The 17,924-nt window shown below is 36.6% G+C and overlaps 2 protein-coding genes across 2 annotated transcripts; both read left to right on the top strand.

Moving 5' to 3' along the window:
- The first annotated feature begins 336 nt into the window (after nucleotides 1-336).
- LOC116293283 (nucleolar RNA helicase 2) lies at nucleotides 337-9,582 on the top strand. Its single transcript, XM_031700685.2, has 19 exons — nucleotides 337-481; nucleotides 883-993; nucleotides 1,843-1,921; nucleotides 2,016-2,099; nucleotides 2,486-2,505; nucleotides 2,598-2,672; nucleotides 3,166-3,283; nucleotides 3,466-3,562; nucleotides 4,087-4,321; nucleotides 4,421-4,480; nucleotides 4,781-4,870; nucleotides 5,118-5,174; nucleotides 5,498-5,602; nucleotides 5,720-5,839; nucleotides 6,027-6,100; nucleotides 6,447-6,606; nucleotides 7,112-7,252; nucleotides 7,536-7,580; nucleotides 7,845-9,582. Exons 1-19 carry the CDS (start codon nucleotides 395-397, stop codon nucleotides 8,118-8,120), a joined length of 2,034 nt encoding a protein of 677 aa, XP_031556545.2. The 5' UTR covers nucleotides 337-394; the 3' UTR covers nucleotides 8,121-9,582.
- Nucleotides 9,583-10,039: 457 nt separating this feature from the next.
- Nucleotides 10,040-17,587, top strand: LOC116293302 (sialin). Its single transcript, XM_089028873.1, has 10 exons — nucleotides 10,040-10,437; nucleotides 10,904-10,937; nucleotides 11,421-11,620; nucleotides 11,998-12,085; nucleotides 12,491-12,586; nucleotides 13,354-13,490; nucleotides 13,868-14,023; nucleotides 14,524-14,650; nucleotides 15,925-16,169; nucleotides 16,749-17,587. The coding sequence occupies exons 1-10, from the start codon at nucleotides 10,144-10,146 to the stop codon at nucleotides 16,998-17,000; spliced, it is 1,629 nt and encodes a 542-aa protein (XP_088884999.1). The 5' UTR covers nucleotides 10,040-10,143; the 3' UTR covers nucleotides 17,001-17,587.
- Nucleotides 17,588-17,924: the final 337 nt, after the last annotated feature.

Here is a 17,924-nt window from a genome sequence, read left to right as displayed (position 1 = left end):
TAAATTTTAATTCTCAAAAAATCTTTATAAAGCGTGAAAAAATTCTATAACTTGTTTTTAGAATTCTCCTTGGCCATATGTGAACCAAATTTCGGTTTATTGGTTGGTGCCAACTGCACGCATTTATAAAGCAGTAAAGATATAGAAAATCGATTAGAATGAATAGCCAAGAGAGAGAGAAAGAGAGAGAGAGAAGAAATAGGGGACTGCTAAGATTTATTGTTTTCTATTTGATTTTATTAGAAAATATAAAATAAAGTCGAATCTCTTAGCTTGGGCTTCCTGTGGTATTTTAAAATTCGCGGAGGTCTGAGTCTCATTGCGCAATATTGTCTTCACAAGCAACAAGAATTCTCTCACGAAGATCTCCAGTTTTTGACGATTTTTTCCTATCATGGCTGAAAGGAAAGATAAAAAGAAGTCCAAGAAAGACAAGAAGGAAAAGAAAGAGTCGAAAGATGCTTCAAAATATAGTTTAAAGGTGAAATTTGTAAAAAAGTGTTGACCGGCAAAACACACGTGGTTCGTAAACCAAAACACACGTTTAGTCTTTGTATTTCTCTTATTTTACTAAAAATTAGCAGAATTCTCGTGCTTCTCTCTTATTTGATCGCAACTGTACAAGATTATTTGTAGAATTATAAACGATTTGTTGCGATCAGGTTCTACAGATTACTACAAAAACAGTTTCAAAATTTGGGATTTTCACAGCTGATGTTCAAAAAACTTTCTCTAAAATCTATATACAATTAAGTTTATGTACCAATAACTGCATTTTCTAATAGTCGACTAACTCTTAAATAGTATTTATTTCCATATTTATAGTTGTAGTTAACTTTGTCCTCGTTGAAATGTTTTTTATCGGTTTTGTTTTTACTTTAGGAAGAAAAGAAGGAAAAGAAGAAGCGCAAGTTAGAAGAACATTCATCTGAAGAGAGCGATAGTGTTGCTCCTAAGAAAAAGAAAGCTAAAGAGGAATCTCTTGATGAAGGGGTAATTACAAGTATAGTATTTTACTGTTGATGTTCCATTCTCTTTTCATGGAATGCCTGTGGAATGGATGGAGCCATAAAGATCATACATGTCGACATAGAGGAATAATGTTTACCTAGCGTTATCAATCGAACAAAATCGAACATTCGATTCCATCGAATTGATTGGATTCGATTCCATTCAGCAATCAAATGAAATCGAATTCACAAAAAAGTTGGAGCCAATTGAACACAATCGAACATTAGATTACATTTGATTGTACATTCGATTAAGTTCGATTGAAATGGAATCGAATTCACCATTTTTTTAGCATTCGATCTTTATGGCTGAATGCAATTGAATCCAATCCTGTGATGGTATTCAATTGAATTTGATTTTCAAATAATTCAATTGATTATGCTAGGTGTTTAGCATACTGTAAAATTCTGGTTTGAGCCTTCGCCTTCCCCTACTCCCCCCCCCCCCCCCCCCATTCCCCTCCCAGGTTATAAGCCTGCTAGTCTGCTAACACAAATATTTTTCCAGTTATATATTAAGCCCCCAGCTACATAGGCCCTCCTCTGGTATCTTACATTCATAGCAATGAAAACACAGAATATTGATTGGGAAAATAAAAGAAAAAAAATCACCATTTCTTTTTATCCCAAACTCTTTTTCCTATTGCTCAGTCATAAGGCAATTGAAAACCCCTTATGAATGAGTGTAAGCCTAGCACTTATAACTGGTACAGTGGTAGTTAAACACAAGATGCCTACCTACACATACACTTACCAATAGACTGATTTGTTTTCTCAGTAAGATTAACAAGACACTTTCAAGCAACTACTGATTTACTTTTGACTTTCACAGGTTGAAATAAGTGTAGCTCAAAGAGAGGGTAATTTTGCAAAGTTCAGAATATCTCCAAAAACTATTCTAACTTTAGAAGGTAAAATAAATTGGTGTTTATAATATTTTCTTTCCTGTTTTTCGACTGCACAACAGAATCGTTAACAATGTATTTTTGTCTGTTTCTTCTATAGACAGAGGCATTACATATCTGTTTCCAATTCAAGCACATACGTATGATTACATCTATGATGGTCATGATGTGATTGGCAAAGCAAGTAAGTCATAGGTTTTGCCACTTGTGAATGCTGTTTTCTCGGGGGAGTCAGGATGGTGGGGTGGTAAAACACTCGCCTCTCACCTCTAAGGCCCAAGGTTTGAATCCCAGTCGTCTCATGTGAGCTGACTTGGTTGGTTCTCTTTCTGACTCCAAGGGTTTTTCTGACCCTTTTGGTTTTTCCTCCCTCCTCTCAAATCAACCCTAACTAATTTAAGCTGGTTAGAGCTGTGCTCCAGGGTCATATTTGGATTGTATAGTGGCTGCCAGAGGCACCTTCACATGCTCTCAGTTCGACCCAGCTGATAGAGTTTCTTGAATGTATATATAATTAGTTAATTTCCAATATTATGAAAGAACTAATAGTGCATCTCTTATTGTCCATAGGAACTGGAACAGGTAAAACAGTAAGTATTAATGTTGTAGAATACACAGAGAAATTACCAATCGATTTTTCTGATGATGATGATAATTTTCATAAATTGTTTCCTTTGTTCAGCTCTCCTTTGCACTGCCCTTGATGGAGAAACTGCAGCTAAATAAGCTGGATAAGACAAGAGGAAGACCTCCAAAGGTAAGCATCATTGACTTTTAAATTAAATTATTAATGAATTACAAGCATTCTCAAGAGAGTCAAAGGACAAAACCACGGCAGTCATCTTGGTGCGGTTATGGAGAAATCTTGTTAAAATGGCACCAATATAGCCATGACTGCTTAATGTGCAATATTAATGGCTGGCATCAGTGGCATATGCTGCTAAGCCTTACCTTTCACTGCTGCAATTCCCATGGGCTGAGCCCCTGGTTTGAGTCTTACGGCTGCCACTTGTGAATTGAGTTTGTTTGATGTATTTTCTCTCCTATATGCCACAAGGATTTTTCTCTGGATTCTCTTGTTTTCGTCCCTCCATAAAAATCAACATTTGAGTTGGGAGTTGTGTGTATAGAATATTCTAATGTAGTAAGGAATGTGTATGGAGGATACACGGCCCCAGAAGCTTCTAGCTTTGAAACAGGAATATATTTAAAAACTGAAAAAGTTTTTTATGTGCTTATATCGTTATTAGGTTTTAGTTATGGCACCAACCAGAGAACTTGCTAAACAAGTGGGCAAAGAATTTGAAGATCTAAAATCTGAACTGAATGTGTATTGTATCTATGGTGGAATGCCTTATGACCCACAAGGTATGCACTGTTATAAACTATATTATAGCAATAAAGATACATTGTTAATTAATAACTTGAAAGTTACCTATCATATCCCAGCTTATCTTCACCAAAGTTTAATATAAGATAATATTTATCGATATTTAATGTTACTTGTATGAGCTCCAAAAAAAGTTCCTAAATTGAATTTTCTTTTTCAGAATATGCTATAAAAAATGGTTTGGATGTTCTAGTTGGAACACCAGGAAGAATTCTTGATTTTATGAGACAAGGAACTCTTGACTTAAGCAAGCTGCAGTAAGTACAGTTTACAAGTACTTGTTTTACTGTTCAGTAGCTGATCTAGAGAGAATTGACTTTTATATAGAGAGCTAGTAAAAGTTATGGATAAGGTGCAATATTCCAAGATTTCATTGACAACGACAACTTGTGAACAAGGCATAAGTTTTACTGAAACTTAAGTCAACCACTTGGTTGATACATGTATATATGAAGGGGTGATATGGACAAAATTGTTATTCGTTATACAGTCTTTTATATTTTAGCGTGCCAAGGGCCTATATATGTAAAACCTCTATGTGATATGCCATACCTCTAAGCAATATGGTTTTATGCCTGCATGGTGATCACTTGACTTGGCTTTACCTAAAGAATATATATCGCTTTGAGGTACGGTATATCACATAGAGGTTTTACATATATAGGCCCTTGGCACGCTAAAATATAAAAGACTGTATAACGAATAACAATTTTCACCCCCTTTATTTCAAAGATTGAGTTGGGATTTAGCATGTTTAATTGGGTTCATATAATCTTTTCAGACATGTGATATTAGATGAAGTGGACAGAATGCTTGATATGGGGTTCTCTGACTCTGTAGAGGAAATCCTTGCTGGCTCGTTTGTTAAGGAAAGAGAAGACAAGCCACAGACATTGTTATTTTCAGCCACTTTACCACCCTGGGCTGCGACAACAGCAGCCAAATACATGAAAAAGGACAGGAAACTTGTTGATTTAATTGGGCATGATAAACTGAAAACTGCTGTTACAGTCAAGGTATGTATAGTATTTCCAATCCATTAGACAGGTAGTGCAGTCCACTTGCATTGAATCCACTACTTCATGCTTTACTGAAAATCCTTTTTTTCGTTTCAGCACATGGCAATCAAATGTCATTATACTGCACGAGCTTCAACTATTGGCGATGTTGTACAGGTAAAGAGATTTTATAAGTTCATTGCCACTCTTTTCAATGCTACTCGCTGATCGAGACAACAGTCGCAACAGGGAAATAGGGCAATGTACACTTCCGCCAATCAGAGAATATAGCAGGCACTGACTAATTTATTTGATTGACGGTTTAGTGTATTGCCCGATTTCCCTATCGGGACTGTTGTCTCGATCAGCGCGTAGCAACGAAAAGAACGGTAATTATAGAATCTTCAATTGATATTTTGATAGTCAGTTCATCTTTTTTTCTACTCCACTAATTATCATTCCTCCCATTTCCCCCAGGTTTATTGTGGTGCACATGGCCGCACTGTAATTTTTGCAGAAACAAAGAAAGATGTCAATGAACTAGCTTTGAATTCCTCTCTCAAACAAGTAAGGGAAAAATAAATAAAAACTGTCTTACCAAAATTTTTAAAAAAATTAATGCATGTAAGGTATTCTTAATCCAATGGAAATGAGAAAAGTTAATTTCTGTATAGAAAATAAAGTGTCAAAACTAAAGTGGACTTATCAAAGCATCAATGCAGAACGAACAAGCAATGTTTTAGAATCTTGCACATACACATGCATGGCAAGAGTATTTTACTTAAGTATTATAATATTGAATTTCTTATTTTAGGAAACACAAGTATTGCATGGTGACATTCCACAGAAACAGAGAGAAATCACCCTTAAGGTATCATTAGCCACTAAATTCATGCATTACCATTTGCAATAGTTTTTTTGACGGCCTTATAACCTGGGGGACTCATAACTAAAAGGGGAAAAAGATGAAGAGAAAATGGTTATTTTCCCCTTTTGTTCCCGATCAATCTCTTCTGTGTCATTAACGCCATAAATCTGATACCAGTGGTGAACTAGCTTCTAATTGTGAGAGGGGGGGACTTCTAATTGCGAGAAATTGGGGGAAGGCTGGAAGGCTTTTTATGTTAGCATTCCTTTTACTAACATTCTGCATCATGATTCCCTTACATATTATGATATGTGTGTTTTTTGCAGAGTTTCCGTGAAGGGAAGTTTCGTTGTTTAGTAGCAACAGATGTGGCAGCTCGAGGTCTTGACATCCCAGAGATTGATTTAGTTGTACAGTGTGAACCTCCCAAGGTATGGATACTCATTCGCTTTGCAGTTACATTCCAATCTTTTCTTATCCAGAGGCAATAGCCTTAGCATAACGACATTTGTCGTTTGAGTTTGTTGATGGTTTATAATTTTCTGCAGGATGTAGATGCCTATATCCATCGTTCTGGTCGTACTGGACGCGCTCATAGAGAAGGAATTTGTATCGTGTTCTACAAACCACAACAAGAATCACTCTTACAACACGTTGAACGCAAAGCGGTAAGAAAATAAAATAATGAAAATAAACATAAATAATCCCACACTTGTTGACTGACCATCATTGTGCCGATTTGGCTATTTTTTATGCCGTTGTTGAGAATAATTGAGCTAAAGTGAATCAAATATGGTAAGAAACTTTAAAACTACGTAATTAATCATTTCTTTCGTTTGATGCTTTGATTTTCAGGGAATTAAATTCACTCGTATCGGAGCACCTCAGCCATCGGACATCATAAAGGCTTCTGCAGAAGATGCTCGAAGGTATGGTTCCCTTTTATCACTCTTCATGGGCTCTTGCTTCCTCCACTCATAACGATAGCAGTAACAGCGATGACGTTATCACCAAAAACCCCTAAACACTGGGTATAATGTTTTTCCATTTCAGACCATGTGTCATTCTCTTGAGAATGATATTCTTTGTTTGAGTTGTATCCATATTCATGTGTCTTCTCGTTCGTAAACGTTAAACGAAGAAATGAGAAATGATACTCTAGCGAATGACAAGTGTTCTAAAATGGGAGAAAATTACGCTCAAACGTAAAATATCTATGAATTTAGATATTTTCAATATGTTTTCATATTTTCAAAATTCATTGGTGTTTTATAGCTTTTTGGAACAAATTCCTTCAGACGTGTTAGAACATTTTCAAGAGGCTGCCGAGAAGCTTATCAAAGAGAAGGGAGCTGTAGAAGCTGTAGCAGCTGCCTTGGCGCAAATCTCCGGTACGACTGAGATCAAGTCCCGATCTCTTCTCTCGTCACAAGAGGTAAAAGTCTATAGGTTTTCTCACATTGAATTCGAGTGGTTTTCCTCAGACAGTGAAATAGTTAGTCGACTGAATAGATTAAGTTAGTAAATCTTAATTCCAGTGTTTACTTTTGTGTCTATTTGATTATTACACGAGTTGGTAGCAACTGTTTCAGGGTCTGAGGAAAATCACTTTACTATATTTAATACAGCTTTTTGTGGGGGGAAAAGAACCAGGTACTCGGGAATTTCTACCCATGAGAAACAAGGGTTGCGTAGTGGTAGCGCACTCTCCTCTCACCTCTGGGGTCTCGGGTTTGATTCCTGAACTCACGGCTCGACATCACATGTGAGTAGAGTTTGTTAGGTCTCTCCCTTGATTTGAGGGTTTTCCTCCGAGTTCTCCGGTTTTCCTTCCTCCGCAAAACCTAACACTTGATTCCAATTCAGTCTGTCAGCCCAGGAGTTTTTTTTTGTTTTTTGTTTTTGAGTTGTATACTTAAAGATCTAATTTGTTTTAATAGGGATATACAACGTATATTATGACTTGCGATCTTGCTGAACCAGTCAGATCGACAGGGTACATGTGGCGCATCATAGAAAACAATCTGCCTCCAGAAGTCAAGCCTGAAGTACGAGGAATGCGACTTATTAGTGATAAAAAGGTGAGTTATTCTTCCTTTCGATTCAATAACTACATAAATAAATCATGTGCAGAAGAAAGGAGATATAACTAGCTAAAAACTAGTGTGAGCTGCGTCGGTGTTTCTAATGAAACAGTAATGATAAAAAGGTAAATTATGCACCGTGAAAAGATTTTAAAAACCTGACATTTCGGACGCTAGTCCTTCGTCGGAGTAAAAGAAGAAAGGGTTACAGGCTGAAGCTCCTCATGAATCTCCTCTGGAATTAAATATATAACTAATAATTTTCGTCTTGTTTCGGTAGGGAGTCGTTTTCGACGTACCTAGAAAGCTCGACAACTTAATCAAGGTAAGATGATCAGGCGAGTTACTAAGGCGTGGCAAGGCGTTTGAAATATTTGTTTGAGATATCGCGGGCAAGCAAAAAAAGAGGAAGAAGGAAGCGAATTCTTTCTACTCCCCTGAGTTTTTTACCCTATCAAGGTAAGAATGAGGTAGTGCCCCAAGGTACCAAAATAGTGTGCGCGAGCGCGCTGGATGTAAACACATTCCTGCTGGCAACTTCCCAAAACAAGGGAAATTTTAAATTCTAAGATTTGACATTTGATTTCAGGAATCGTGGACAGATAGGCGTGGAACCACCCTGCATAGAGCAACAAAACTCCCCGAACTCCTCGAATCAACGCAGTCATCTTCAGGGGGGTATGGTCAAGGCGGGTACGGTCAGGGGGGGTCATGGGGAAACCGTCAGTATAACGGTAATCGACAATATGGAAATGGTCGACAGTACAACGACCGGTCGCAAGGATATAACAATCGATACAACGACCAAAATAACAGTAATAGGAACTTTAATAGGTCTTTTAATGGCTTCAGATCATATCGTTAATCACTATCAGAAAAATATTAGCGTTTTGGAGTGATTTTACTTGGCCCGTAAAACAAAGTTGTAAAACGTATGTCCAGCAGTCCAAGTAAAATATTGCTAAATTCCAATTCCATCTGAGTTATCCGTGCCCTGACCTAGAGTAGCACAGTCTGTGCTATGGTATCGATTAAATTAATTTGAAGGTTTCAAAGCAAACAATGGAATAAGTGTCTACTATAAGTATTATGCTTTGTACTGGTTTTTTTTTACGGGCAAAGTAAAGTTATTCTTAACGTTTGTATAAATAGACGGAGCAGTGGAGGTAGTTTTTGGCTTTTTTGCCTTCAGTTCTTCAATGGCATAAATTTGTAAAGGTTCTGACACACAGTGCAACATTGCATGCAACATTGCACGCAGCAGGAATGTTGCAGCGTGTGTCTACCGCAAACTTGTTGCGCGCAACGTTGCATGCAACAAATCTGAAGTTGAATCCTGCTCTACTCTTGCAACATTGCGCGTAACAAATTTCATCATGTGAACATGGCTGCAACATCACATGCAACGTTTTGAAATTTCCAGCCAATCAGCTTGCACCAAATTTATAACTGCTGACCAAATATCTTAACATAGCAGGCTGACACAAGCGATGTTGAGTGATTTTGTTGCAATGTGTGCCAATGTGTGCAATGTGTCACCCCGATTCAAATTTGTTTCTTGCAATGTTGCGTGCAATGTTGCACCGTGTGTCAGCACCTTAATTATTTGAATGACGAAAGCCAAAAACTCATTCATTCATCAACTATCCTGGCCACAGAACCATGGTCATGCTTCCAAGATAATTTTATAATATACACCAAATGAAAATATGTTGACCAATTTGAATAACTATCGTTCTGCACTGACTATAGCTTCCTGTTCACGTGGCGTTTTTACATGTAAGAGAGGCTAGTCAGTCCAAAACAATAGTGTTATTCAAATTTGTCGCCATATTTTGATTAGGAGTACTGCATGTATTACAATTAAATATGCAACATTAATTTGGGATATATTTTATATGCAAGGTATATTTATTTTGTACTCTAGTGTGGGGTAGGGCAGTTTGTTCATTATTTCTCTCATTCAAGCATATGTCTTTCATTGAGGTTAGAGAAGGATGCAACAATTTCCCTGCCCTCCCCACCCTTACTATTCTAAAAAAATTTTCCAGAGGTCATGGAAATAAGCAATTAATGCGCACCCATATTCCCCATTTTGATAATGGGTTGTTATCCTATAAAGTTAAATCTCACTTATGACTGAGCTTTTCTTTTAGATAAGCTATATGAAATTAATATAATGGTAAAACGATGTACCTATTACGCTTTTTAAAAAAATAAACTATTCTGACCGCCGATTGTGTAGCAGGAACGATACCAAATAAATATGTGAGTAAAAGAGGCCCAATGTCTATAGGGAGGTATGTGGATACAAGTACGTTACTTGAACGTAAGTAATGTACGGAGTTTTGAGAGTCAAATACGAGAGCTAGGAATACGCGCTACCGAAAGGAATGGCAAGGATATCGAAATAAAGCACACCCTTTAACTATGGGATTGATGGAGTCTTGTAAAAATAGAGAGAATGGGAAGCAGCTTGGGAAAGCTAGGGGATGGAAAACCCTATCGACTCCAGACAGATCGAACCCCACTGAAAAAACACTCTCTGGGCTGATCAAAGGCAGGGCACGGCTAACTCACAGATCGAACTCCACTGCAAAACACTCTCTGGGCTAATCAAAGTCAGGGCAAGGCTAACTCAGATCGAACCTTGAAACAACCACCTCTGGACAAAGGCAGGGTGAGGCAGGGCACGACCCATCAGTTCTTTTAAATAAGTGACGTCATTGCGTTATGTATTTTATGGGCTTCCTGTGATGAAAGTCACGTCACACGTCACATGTTTTCACAAACCTTCAAGGACCGGAACCTGTCCAATATTTTTGGTTGAATCCAGCAAGAATTTAGGTTTTTCACGGCGCTAGAGAGGCGTTTTTACCCCATAAACCATGGATCACGAAGATCATTCACACATCGATGAAACAAGTTCTCTTCTCGACGGATCTACGGAGTCAAACTCAAACGAAAATATCAGTTTTTGTACTCGCTTCTTTTGCTGTCGAAACGTCTTGGTGTTTTTACAATTTTGTGGTTTTATTACTGTATATGGAATGAGGGCTAATCTAAGTGTCGCTCTAGTAGCTATGGTTAACCAGACATTCGCTGAACAGTCAGGAAATAAAGTGTTACAACCCGAATGTAGAATATACCATGGGAATTCGAGTGACGACGACACAGCTGAGGTAAAATGTTGTTTATAAACATACAGCGTTATTTTTAAGGTTTACCTGTTTTTCTTTTCTTTTTTTTTTTTTAATTTTCTTGTTTGGTGTTTTACCTTCATTGCTCTTTTTATTTATATTTGTATGGAATTTTTTTTAAAAACGGCTTTTAAAATATGGCTATATTTGCCTTCGAGGACTTTTCCCTCTCTTGTCACCACAGGTAGCCCAATATAAGTGATCTTCAAAACTAGAAAATCTTAAAGAAAATCTTACAATTTAGAATAGTATTTTAGATAGATTATGTTTTGTGATAGCTTTTATCAAGCAGAAACATCAATCAATGATGCCATTAATATAAATTTCTCTCTTTGTACTAGGAATTGAATTTAGAATATAATTTCCTGAGATTGGGATACCTGTGGTAGGGGTTGAAATCTTTAGTTTTGATAAGTAAACATATTTTTTGTATCTTTGCTTTTTATAGGATGGTCCTTTCAATTGGGACCAGCAGACCCAGGGTGAGTCATAACTTTCAAGATATCTATATACTCTTTATAACACGAGATTTAAAATATTATGATGGATTCTTGGGGTACATATGACACCATTGCTGCCCATGGTTGATGATATACCAATAAATATTGGTGGCTGTTTCATCGTTATATATATTTCAAGGGATTTTAGGTTATGTGGTATAGGAATGCAGTATCTAACAAACAGTGACTGTTATTTTCTTCCTATTCTATAAAGTTTGTTGACAATTACTGAATGCAAAGTTGCAGATAAATTGCATTACAATTCAAAGTTATAGTCTGTAAAAAGGCATTGTGCAACAATTAAGTGGTGTCTAAGCCAAGCCTCTCTTCTCTAGTTACCCTATTCCCCATGTTTTCCACTCCCCCCCCCCCCCCCCCTTCAGCCCACACCCCTCCCCCTTCAGTGCCCCCTGCAACCCTGAAGAGCAATACCATAAATAATAAATGTTTTTTATTCTCATGCAGGGTATATTCTCAGTGCCTTCTTTTATGGTTATATCATAACCCAAATACCAGGTGGCTGGCTGGCTCATCAATATGGTGGCAAGAGAGTCCTGGGGTATGGGATATTTGTAACGGCTCTTTTTACTTGTATGACGCCTATTGCAGCTAAGACTCATGTTTTATTTTTGATTGCTGTAAGAGTACTGGCAGGCTTTGGGGAGGTAAGATGCGCATTTCATTATTGAAAAGATAGAATAATTAACCTTCTATTTTGGTGGTACCATTTTCACCGTGTTAATAAATGCCATAATAATCACTGGTTTTGCCCCTCAGTTTCAATCAGCATTTTTTTAATCCTAAATCTATTTTGTAGATGTCATTAGCTTTACTATAGCATTTGCTATGCTAGCGTATAACAAAAATCTACCTAATTTTCATTTTAGCCCCCCTCTCCCCCCCCCCCCCCCCCAATAAAAATATTATGCTCCTACGTCTGTTTGCCTGTGATCCAATCTATACTTAATATGTAACCAAGGCTTTAATCTGATAACACAAAACTAACTAAATCCACTGACAATCATATTATCTGCCGTTACAGGGAATTACGTATCCAGCAGCTACAACTCTGTGGAGTAGATGGGCTACTCCCCTTGAGCGAAGTACTTATATCGTATTCTCATTCTCAGGTAAGGTTCAGGCATTATCTGAAGGAGGTGGGGAGGATTATACATAAGCGATGCCAAAACACGAAGAAGGGAATGCAAGACTAAAAGTTTGATGTTTGTGAGATGGAAGTGACAAAACGACATTTTCATATATGCAAATTGAGTTGAACATTTGCAAGTGAGGAATGTGAAGAGAGTGCGAGAGGAAGCAAGAGTAACAAGTTGATTTGTAAACTTTCAGTGGTGAAAAGAATAAACGCAAGTTTATCCATGATCTTTAGCGAATTACAGCCAATCAGTGGGCATTCGCAACAAGTGTGTGGAATCATAGGCGTTTGGAGACGTGACCGTGGCATGTTTTTTTGGCTTGGTTCGACAGTTTGCTGACATCTGTAGTATCTGATTCTTGTATTTCCTTTCTTCCAGGTGGTGATTTTGGTGCTATTTTTTCCCTGGGTGTCAGTGGATGGCTTAGTTCACTTGAATTTGATGGTGGTTGGCCTCTGGCATTTTACGTTTTTGGTAATTCTAATATGTTTTGATGAATGATATTAACCATAATATTAAATAATATTTATTATATTTAGAAGCTTGGTACTCCATCAAATATCCTAAGTGAAAGAAAGGCTGTATCAAGCTTCCAGAAATATATCTAGAACTCTCATGCAGGACTCTCATGCGTTCAAAGTTGGAACTCTTTACCTAATGACATTAAATTACTTTCGTCTTTAAGAAAATTTAAAAGAGCACTAAAATGTTCTTTTTTTAATTAGAAGCTAATATTTAGGTTATAATTATATATGTATACATATTTACATATACTTTTATTTTTACTTTTTATTTATTTATTTATATTTATTTACTTTTATTTGTTTATTTATTTATTTATATATATATATTTTATTTTCTTTTTTACATATCGTTTTTGATTTTACTTGTATAGTTCGTAATGCAGTTCCCTATTGTAAATCACTAATCTGACATAGGTTTACTGTCGAAAGAAAGAAATTATTATTATTGACTCTAGTGCATGCTGATACCAACATTTAAATAGGTGTGCCCAAATACCAACGACACACTGAAGCAGATCCATGGTTCACTGATTGAAACGTCTGTAAAATTCTAAGTCAAAGACAAATATTTCAAGTAGCAGAGGAGGGGATGGGGCTGCAAACTAAAGATGGATTGTTTATAGTCAACTATATATATCATAATAATAAATGTATATAATTTATATATGTTGGATGTGTGTGACATTGCAGACTGAAAATACTTTATTTTCTGCACAGGTGGTCTAGGTATTTTGTGGTTTATTGTCTGGATGATTTTAATCTATGAAAGTCCTTCTCAACACCCAAGAATAGCACCTTGGGAAAAACAGCACATACTCAAGGGGATTGGTAGATCACAAGACATAGTAACCATGGTAAATAACTTCTATAGTACCGTAAAATCAATATGACTTCGAAGGAAAGGAGGCGAAGTGAAACAAAAGGAAAGGGAATAAGGGAAGGATATGAGAGGCAACATTAAGGAAACAAAAGAAAGCAGAAGCTGAAATACTACTAGTATGTTTATAAATAATTTATAATGAATGTCAGCCAAGGACTGCTTGCATTGCTTAAAACTACCTACTACTTTGATTTAGGATCACTAAAAGAATTTCTGGCTAGCTGGAGATAAAGTTCAATGTGTTTTTCATAGACTGAAGAAGACACTATTACTTATACTCTGCCATTATTATAGACTATATATTAATTCAATTATATTCAATGTCAACTCCACTATTTAAATTATACACAGAGAAAACCAATGCCGACCCCCTGGAAGTCCATCTTGACCTCAGCACCAGTTTGGGCGATAGCAGCACTTGGATTCTCATATGGCTGGGGGTGGTATGTCTTTCTGGCGTGTCTTCCATCCTTTTTTAAAGAAGTGCTGGATTTTAACATCAAAAAGGTAAAAATAGTAACATTTAAAATAGTCCAAAGCCAGCTAAATTTCAGTCTCTCAGTGGTATTCAATTTTGATATTAGTTGATTACACAAGGCTTTGCAAAGACTTGCATTGCGTTTCTGACTGGAATTCAATTTTTTTGGGTCTGTTTAGGGTGTCTCTGAAAAATACATGCTATGAAATTTCAATTCGATCTGTAAGCTGGTTGTTTCAGGGTTCAATCAGTGACTTTTCATCAGCCCAGAGGTTTTTATAGAATTACTGTGAGTTAGCCCTGCCCTGACTTAGATCAGCCCAGAGGTTGTTTCAGGGTTAGATCTGTGAGTTAGCCATACCCTGACTTAGATCAGCCCAGAGGTTGTTTCAGGGTTCGATCTGTGAGTTAGCCATGCCCTGACTTTGATCAGCTCAGAGGTTGTTTTAGGGTTCGATCTGTGAGTTACATGTAGCTGTGTGCTAAATTAGACCAGCCAAAACTTATTGTTCTATAATTCTGTTTTCAGAATGGAGTCTTAACTGCTCTTCCTTTTATTGCTTCTTGGACTATAAAAAATTTATCTGCAAGGTTCTCTGACCTGCTACAGAAAAGCTTTGGCTGTACAATTGTGAGAAAAGCCTTCAGTACTACAGGTAAATATTTAGCAATAATTTATTCACTGAAGGTGAAGTGAATATCGGGGAATGTTTACCAAGATGCAAGTCTTCGAGCAGCAAGGAAAATATTTAATAGATAATTACTGAGGCACGCAGCATTCGTAGGTATAATGCAGGCAGCTGAGGGCCCCTCATGCACCAGCTGCCTGCATTATACCTACGAATGCTGCGTGCCGAAGTGATTATCTAGTATAATTATTGTTCTTATCAAAATCCAATTGTTTTCTTTCTAGCTTGTTTATCATAGAAACAAAGCCAATAATGAATGAACTAAATATGTCTGATTTTCCTCTATGCATTCGTTGGGATAATGCAGACTGAAAACAATGGATTTTGATAAGATCAGTAATTATTCTCTGATATTCACTGAGTCTGAGGCAAATCATTGTTATAATATTTTTAACACAAATGAATTTAATGAATAAGGGAGAGTTTTTTTTTTTCAAATTTTATTCATCTCTTCAAGCGGCACAAATGAACCAACGAGGGTGCACATGCATGCATGTTATATTCACCTGTAGGTAAATATAGCAGCATAAGATGTAAATTGAGGCCAATGAGTAGAGTGCAAACAAAATAACCGTGAAACTTTAGTAATACTAAATAGCACGATTTCATGCAAATTCCATTGTTTTCTATTTTAATTAGCACTCTATCCTAAATTTAATATATTCACTTGTGTAAATGTAACCAAATGAAATTTAATAGTTTTATGTAACATTTGTTTCATTTTTGCTCACATAGCAAAGCAAGGTATTTTCGGAGAATAGATTGTGTTCCAGGTTAAGAGAGCCTGATTTTGTAGAAAGACAGCAAGGGTTTGTCTTAATTTGTTAACCTATTAGTTAATTAATCCTTGTGTCAACATGTTATAGGATACTTTAGTTGTCACAGGAAATTAGAACAAACACACCCTGTTTATAAACCTGTTTTAAACTTGTTTTCAATTAACTGTCAATCATTTTGTAACCATATGCTTATATTACTTGTGATTTGTATCAATAAACCAGTTCTGTCTGACCTTCGTTTGGTGCACACATGAAAGTTGTGTGTTACTGTTTTCTATAGTATTAGTGAGAGTCACATATTCTCAATTCAATCTTCTGATGTAAATGCCACTTAATCCATCGAAATGGACCTGTAAATTAAACCCGCTCACATAAAAATACTTAAATTAGTTTTGTCAATCATTTTTAATTCAATTCTTACCTTTTTTTTTTTTTTTTTTTGTTCTTTGTTTTGTGTTTCAGCATTAATCATAGGAGCAGGTCTCCTTTTACCAGTGGGGTTCTTAAAGTGCAGCCAAGATGTTTTATCAATAGTCTTCTTGACCATATCATGTGGAGCACTTGGCTTGTACGCTCCAACAGGGGCAACCAACCCAGTTGATCTTTCGCCAAGATTTTCTAGCATCGTGATGTCAATTTCTAATGTTGGGACAAATATTCCGGGCATTCTTTCACCAGTTGTTGCTGGCTATTTGACCAACCATCAGGTATAAGATATATTTATTATAATATTCTGAAAATTTTGATTTTAGGAGGGCCCCTTTGCTTACAAACTCAAACACCAATAATAGGGTTATCAGTTTATCTAGGAGGGGTGTTCTTCCCATGTATATACCCCTTCCCTTGATCCACTAAATAGATATTTTATTCCATCCACATACAAGGTGCACAATGCTATGCTCCTTCAATAACTTCCATGCGGCACTCCATATGCACTACACTACAGGGTACTACATCCATTATTTGCAACAGACAGCATTCAACTCATATGTTGATTCTTATGAAGAGAGGAAAACTGGAGAATCCAGAGAAAAACCCTTGTAGTTCTAAGAGAAGATTGAGAACAATGCATCAAGCAACTTAACAGTTCTCATGTGACTCAATCGGGTAAAATGAACCCCGCGACCCTAGGTGCGAACTACACACAGCAGTGAAAGACAGAGCTGTAGCAGTGCATGCCGTCAATGGTTATCTTATGTTGCACAAAAAAATATATGTAAGGATTTTGTGATATAAATTCAAACAATTAAAGTTTTGATAACTGTTGCTCTTAACTTATCCATTAGGGTACAAGGGCACAGTGGAAAAAAGTGTTTTACATCACATGTGTAATCTATTTCTCTGGACTTCTGTTCTTTTTGATATTTGGAAGTGGAAAAGAACAGGCTTGGAACTCCCCTCCAGGTGTGAAGGCCGATGATGATGATATTGCTTCTATCGTAGCAAGAAGGGAATTGCATAGTGAACCACGTGATGATTCTGATTTTGAAAAATCGTTTGGACACGGTGTACAGAGTTCACATTCAGCTGTTATCTAAAGCAAATCATATATAACTTGTAGCTTTTTAGAGTCGAATTAAGAAAACTGTGAACACCAATGGTGTAGTAGGGGTCAAAAGGTGAAGTGAAAATCCTTGCCATTCATCCCCCTACCATTGGACTGTGTTATTCATGTATCTATTACTAGTATTAAAGCAGAGGTAATTTTTCTTGCCCTCTGTAGCTGAACAGCAAGTTTGACTTTACCTAAAGCCAAACAACTGAGGGCAGATAAAGACATCTGCAAGCACTGTTCTGTTGACGGTATACTTCTCTACGAGGTACTAAATTGCCCCTATTTCACTTATGACGACACATGCATTATAAAACAATCTTTTGTTTTAATGCTAATTCAGAATCATAGAACTTAGGAAAGTAAATATAACAGCCACCAACTACTTATATAGTTTTAGGTTTTAGCGTAATAATATCTTTACATAATGATATTTTTAGCATAATATTTTTACAAAATTAAATTGTATTAGGAAATTATGGTAAATTTAAAGAAATAATGATATTAATTCAGATTTGACGCATATTATAAATAGCTATTTAAGAATACATGCATGATAGATTTTGTAAGATATTGTAAGTAGTATGGTAGTATGCAATAAATAATTTTAACAAAAATTTTTTTTCTTTATCCATTCATTGATGCTGTGTTTGCAACTACTAACAAGAGAGTCAAAACATGAAGACACAATAGCCATGTTCGTGCTACCATAGTTCTTCTGTTAACACCCAAGGGGAGGCCCATTTAAGGAGGAATAATAGAGAAGGGGCCTTAATAGAGAGGGGGCTTAATAGAAAGGGGGCTTAATAGAGATGGGGGCTTAATAGGGAGGGGGGCTTAATAGAGAGGAGGTGGCCTATTAGAGAGGGGGCATTAATAGAGGGGGGCTTAATAGAGTGGTGGGCATAAT

Source organism: Actinia tenebrosa, unplaced genomic scaffold, assembly GCF_029948245.1.
Source record: "Actinia tenebrosa isolate PJP-AT-01 unplaced genomic scaffold, QUT_ActTen_1.0 PGA_scaffold13__45_contigs__length_12533684, whole genome shotgun sequence".
In the NCBI taxonomy this organism is placed as follows: Eukaryota; Metazoa; Cnidaria; class Anthozoa; order Actiniaria; family Actiniidae; genus Actinia; species Actinia tenebrosa.
Note: the sequence above shows the minus strand (reverse complement) of the source record. Positions and strands in the feature narration are given on the sequence as shown.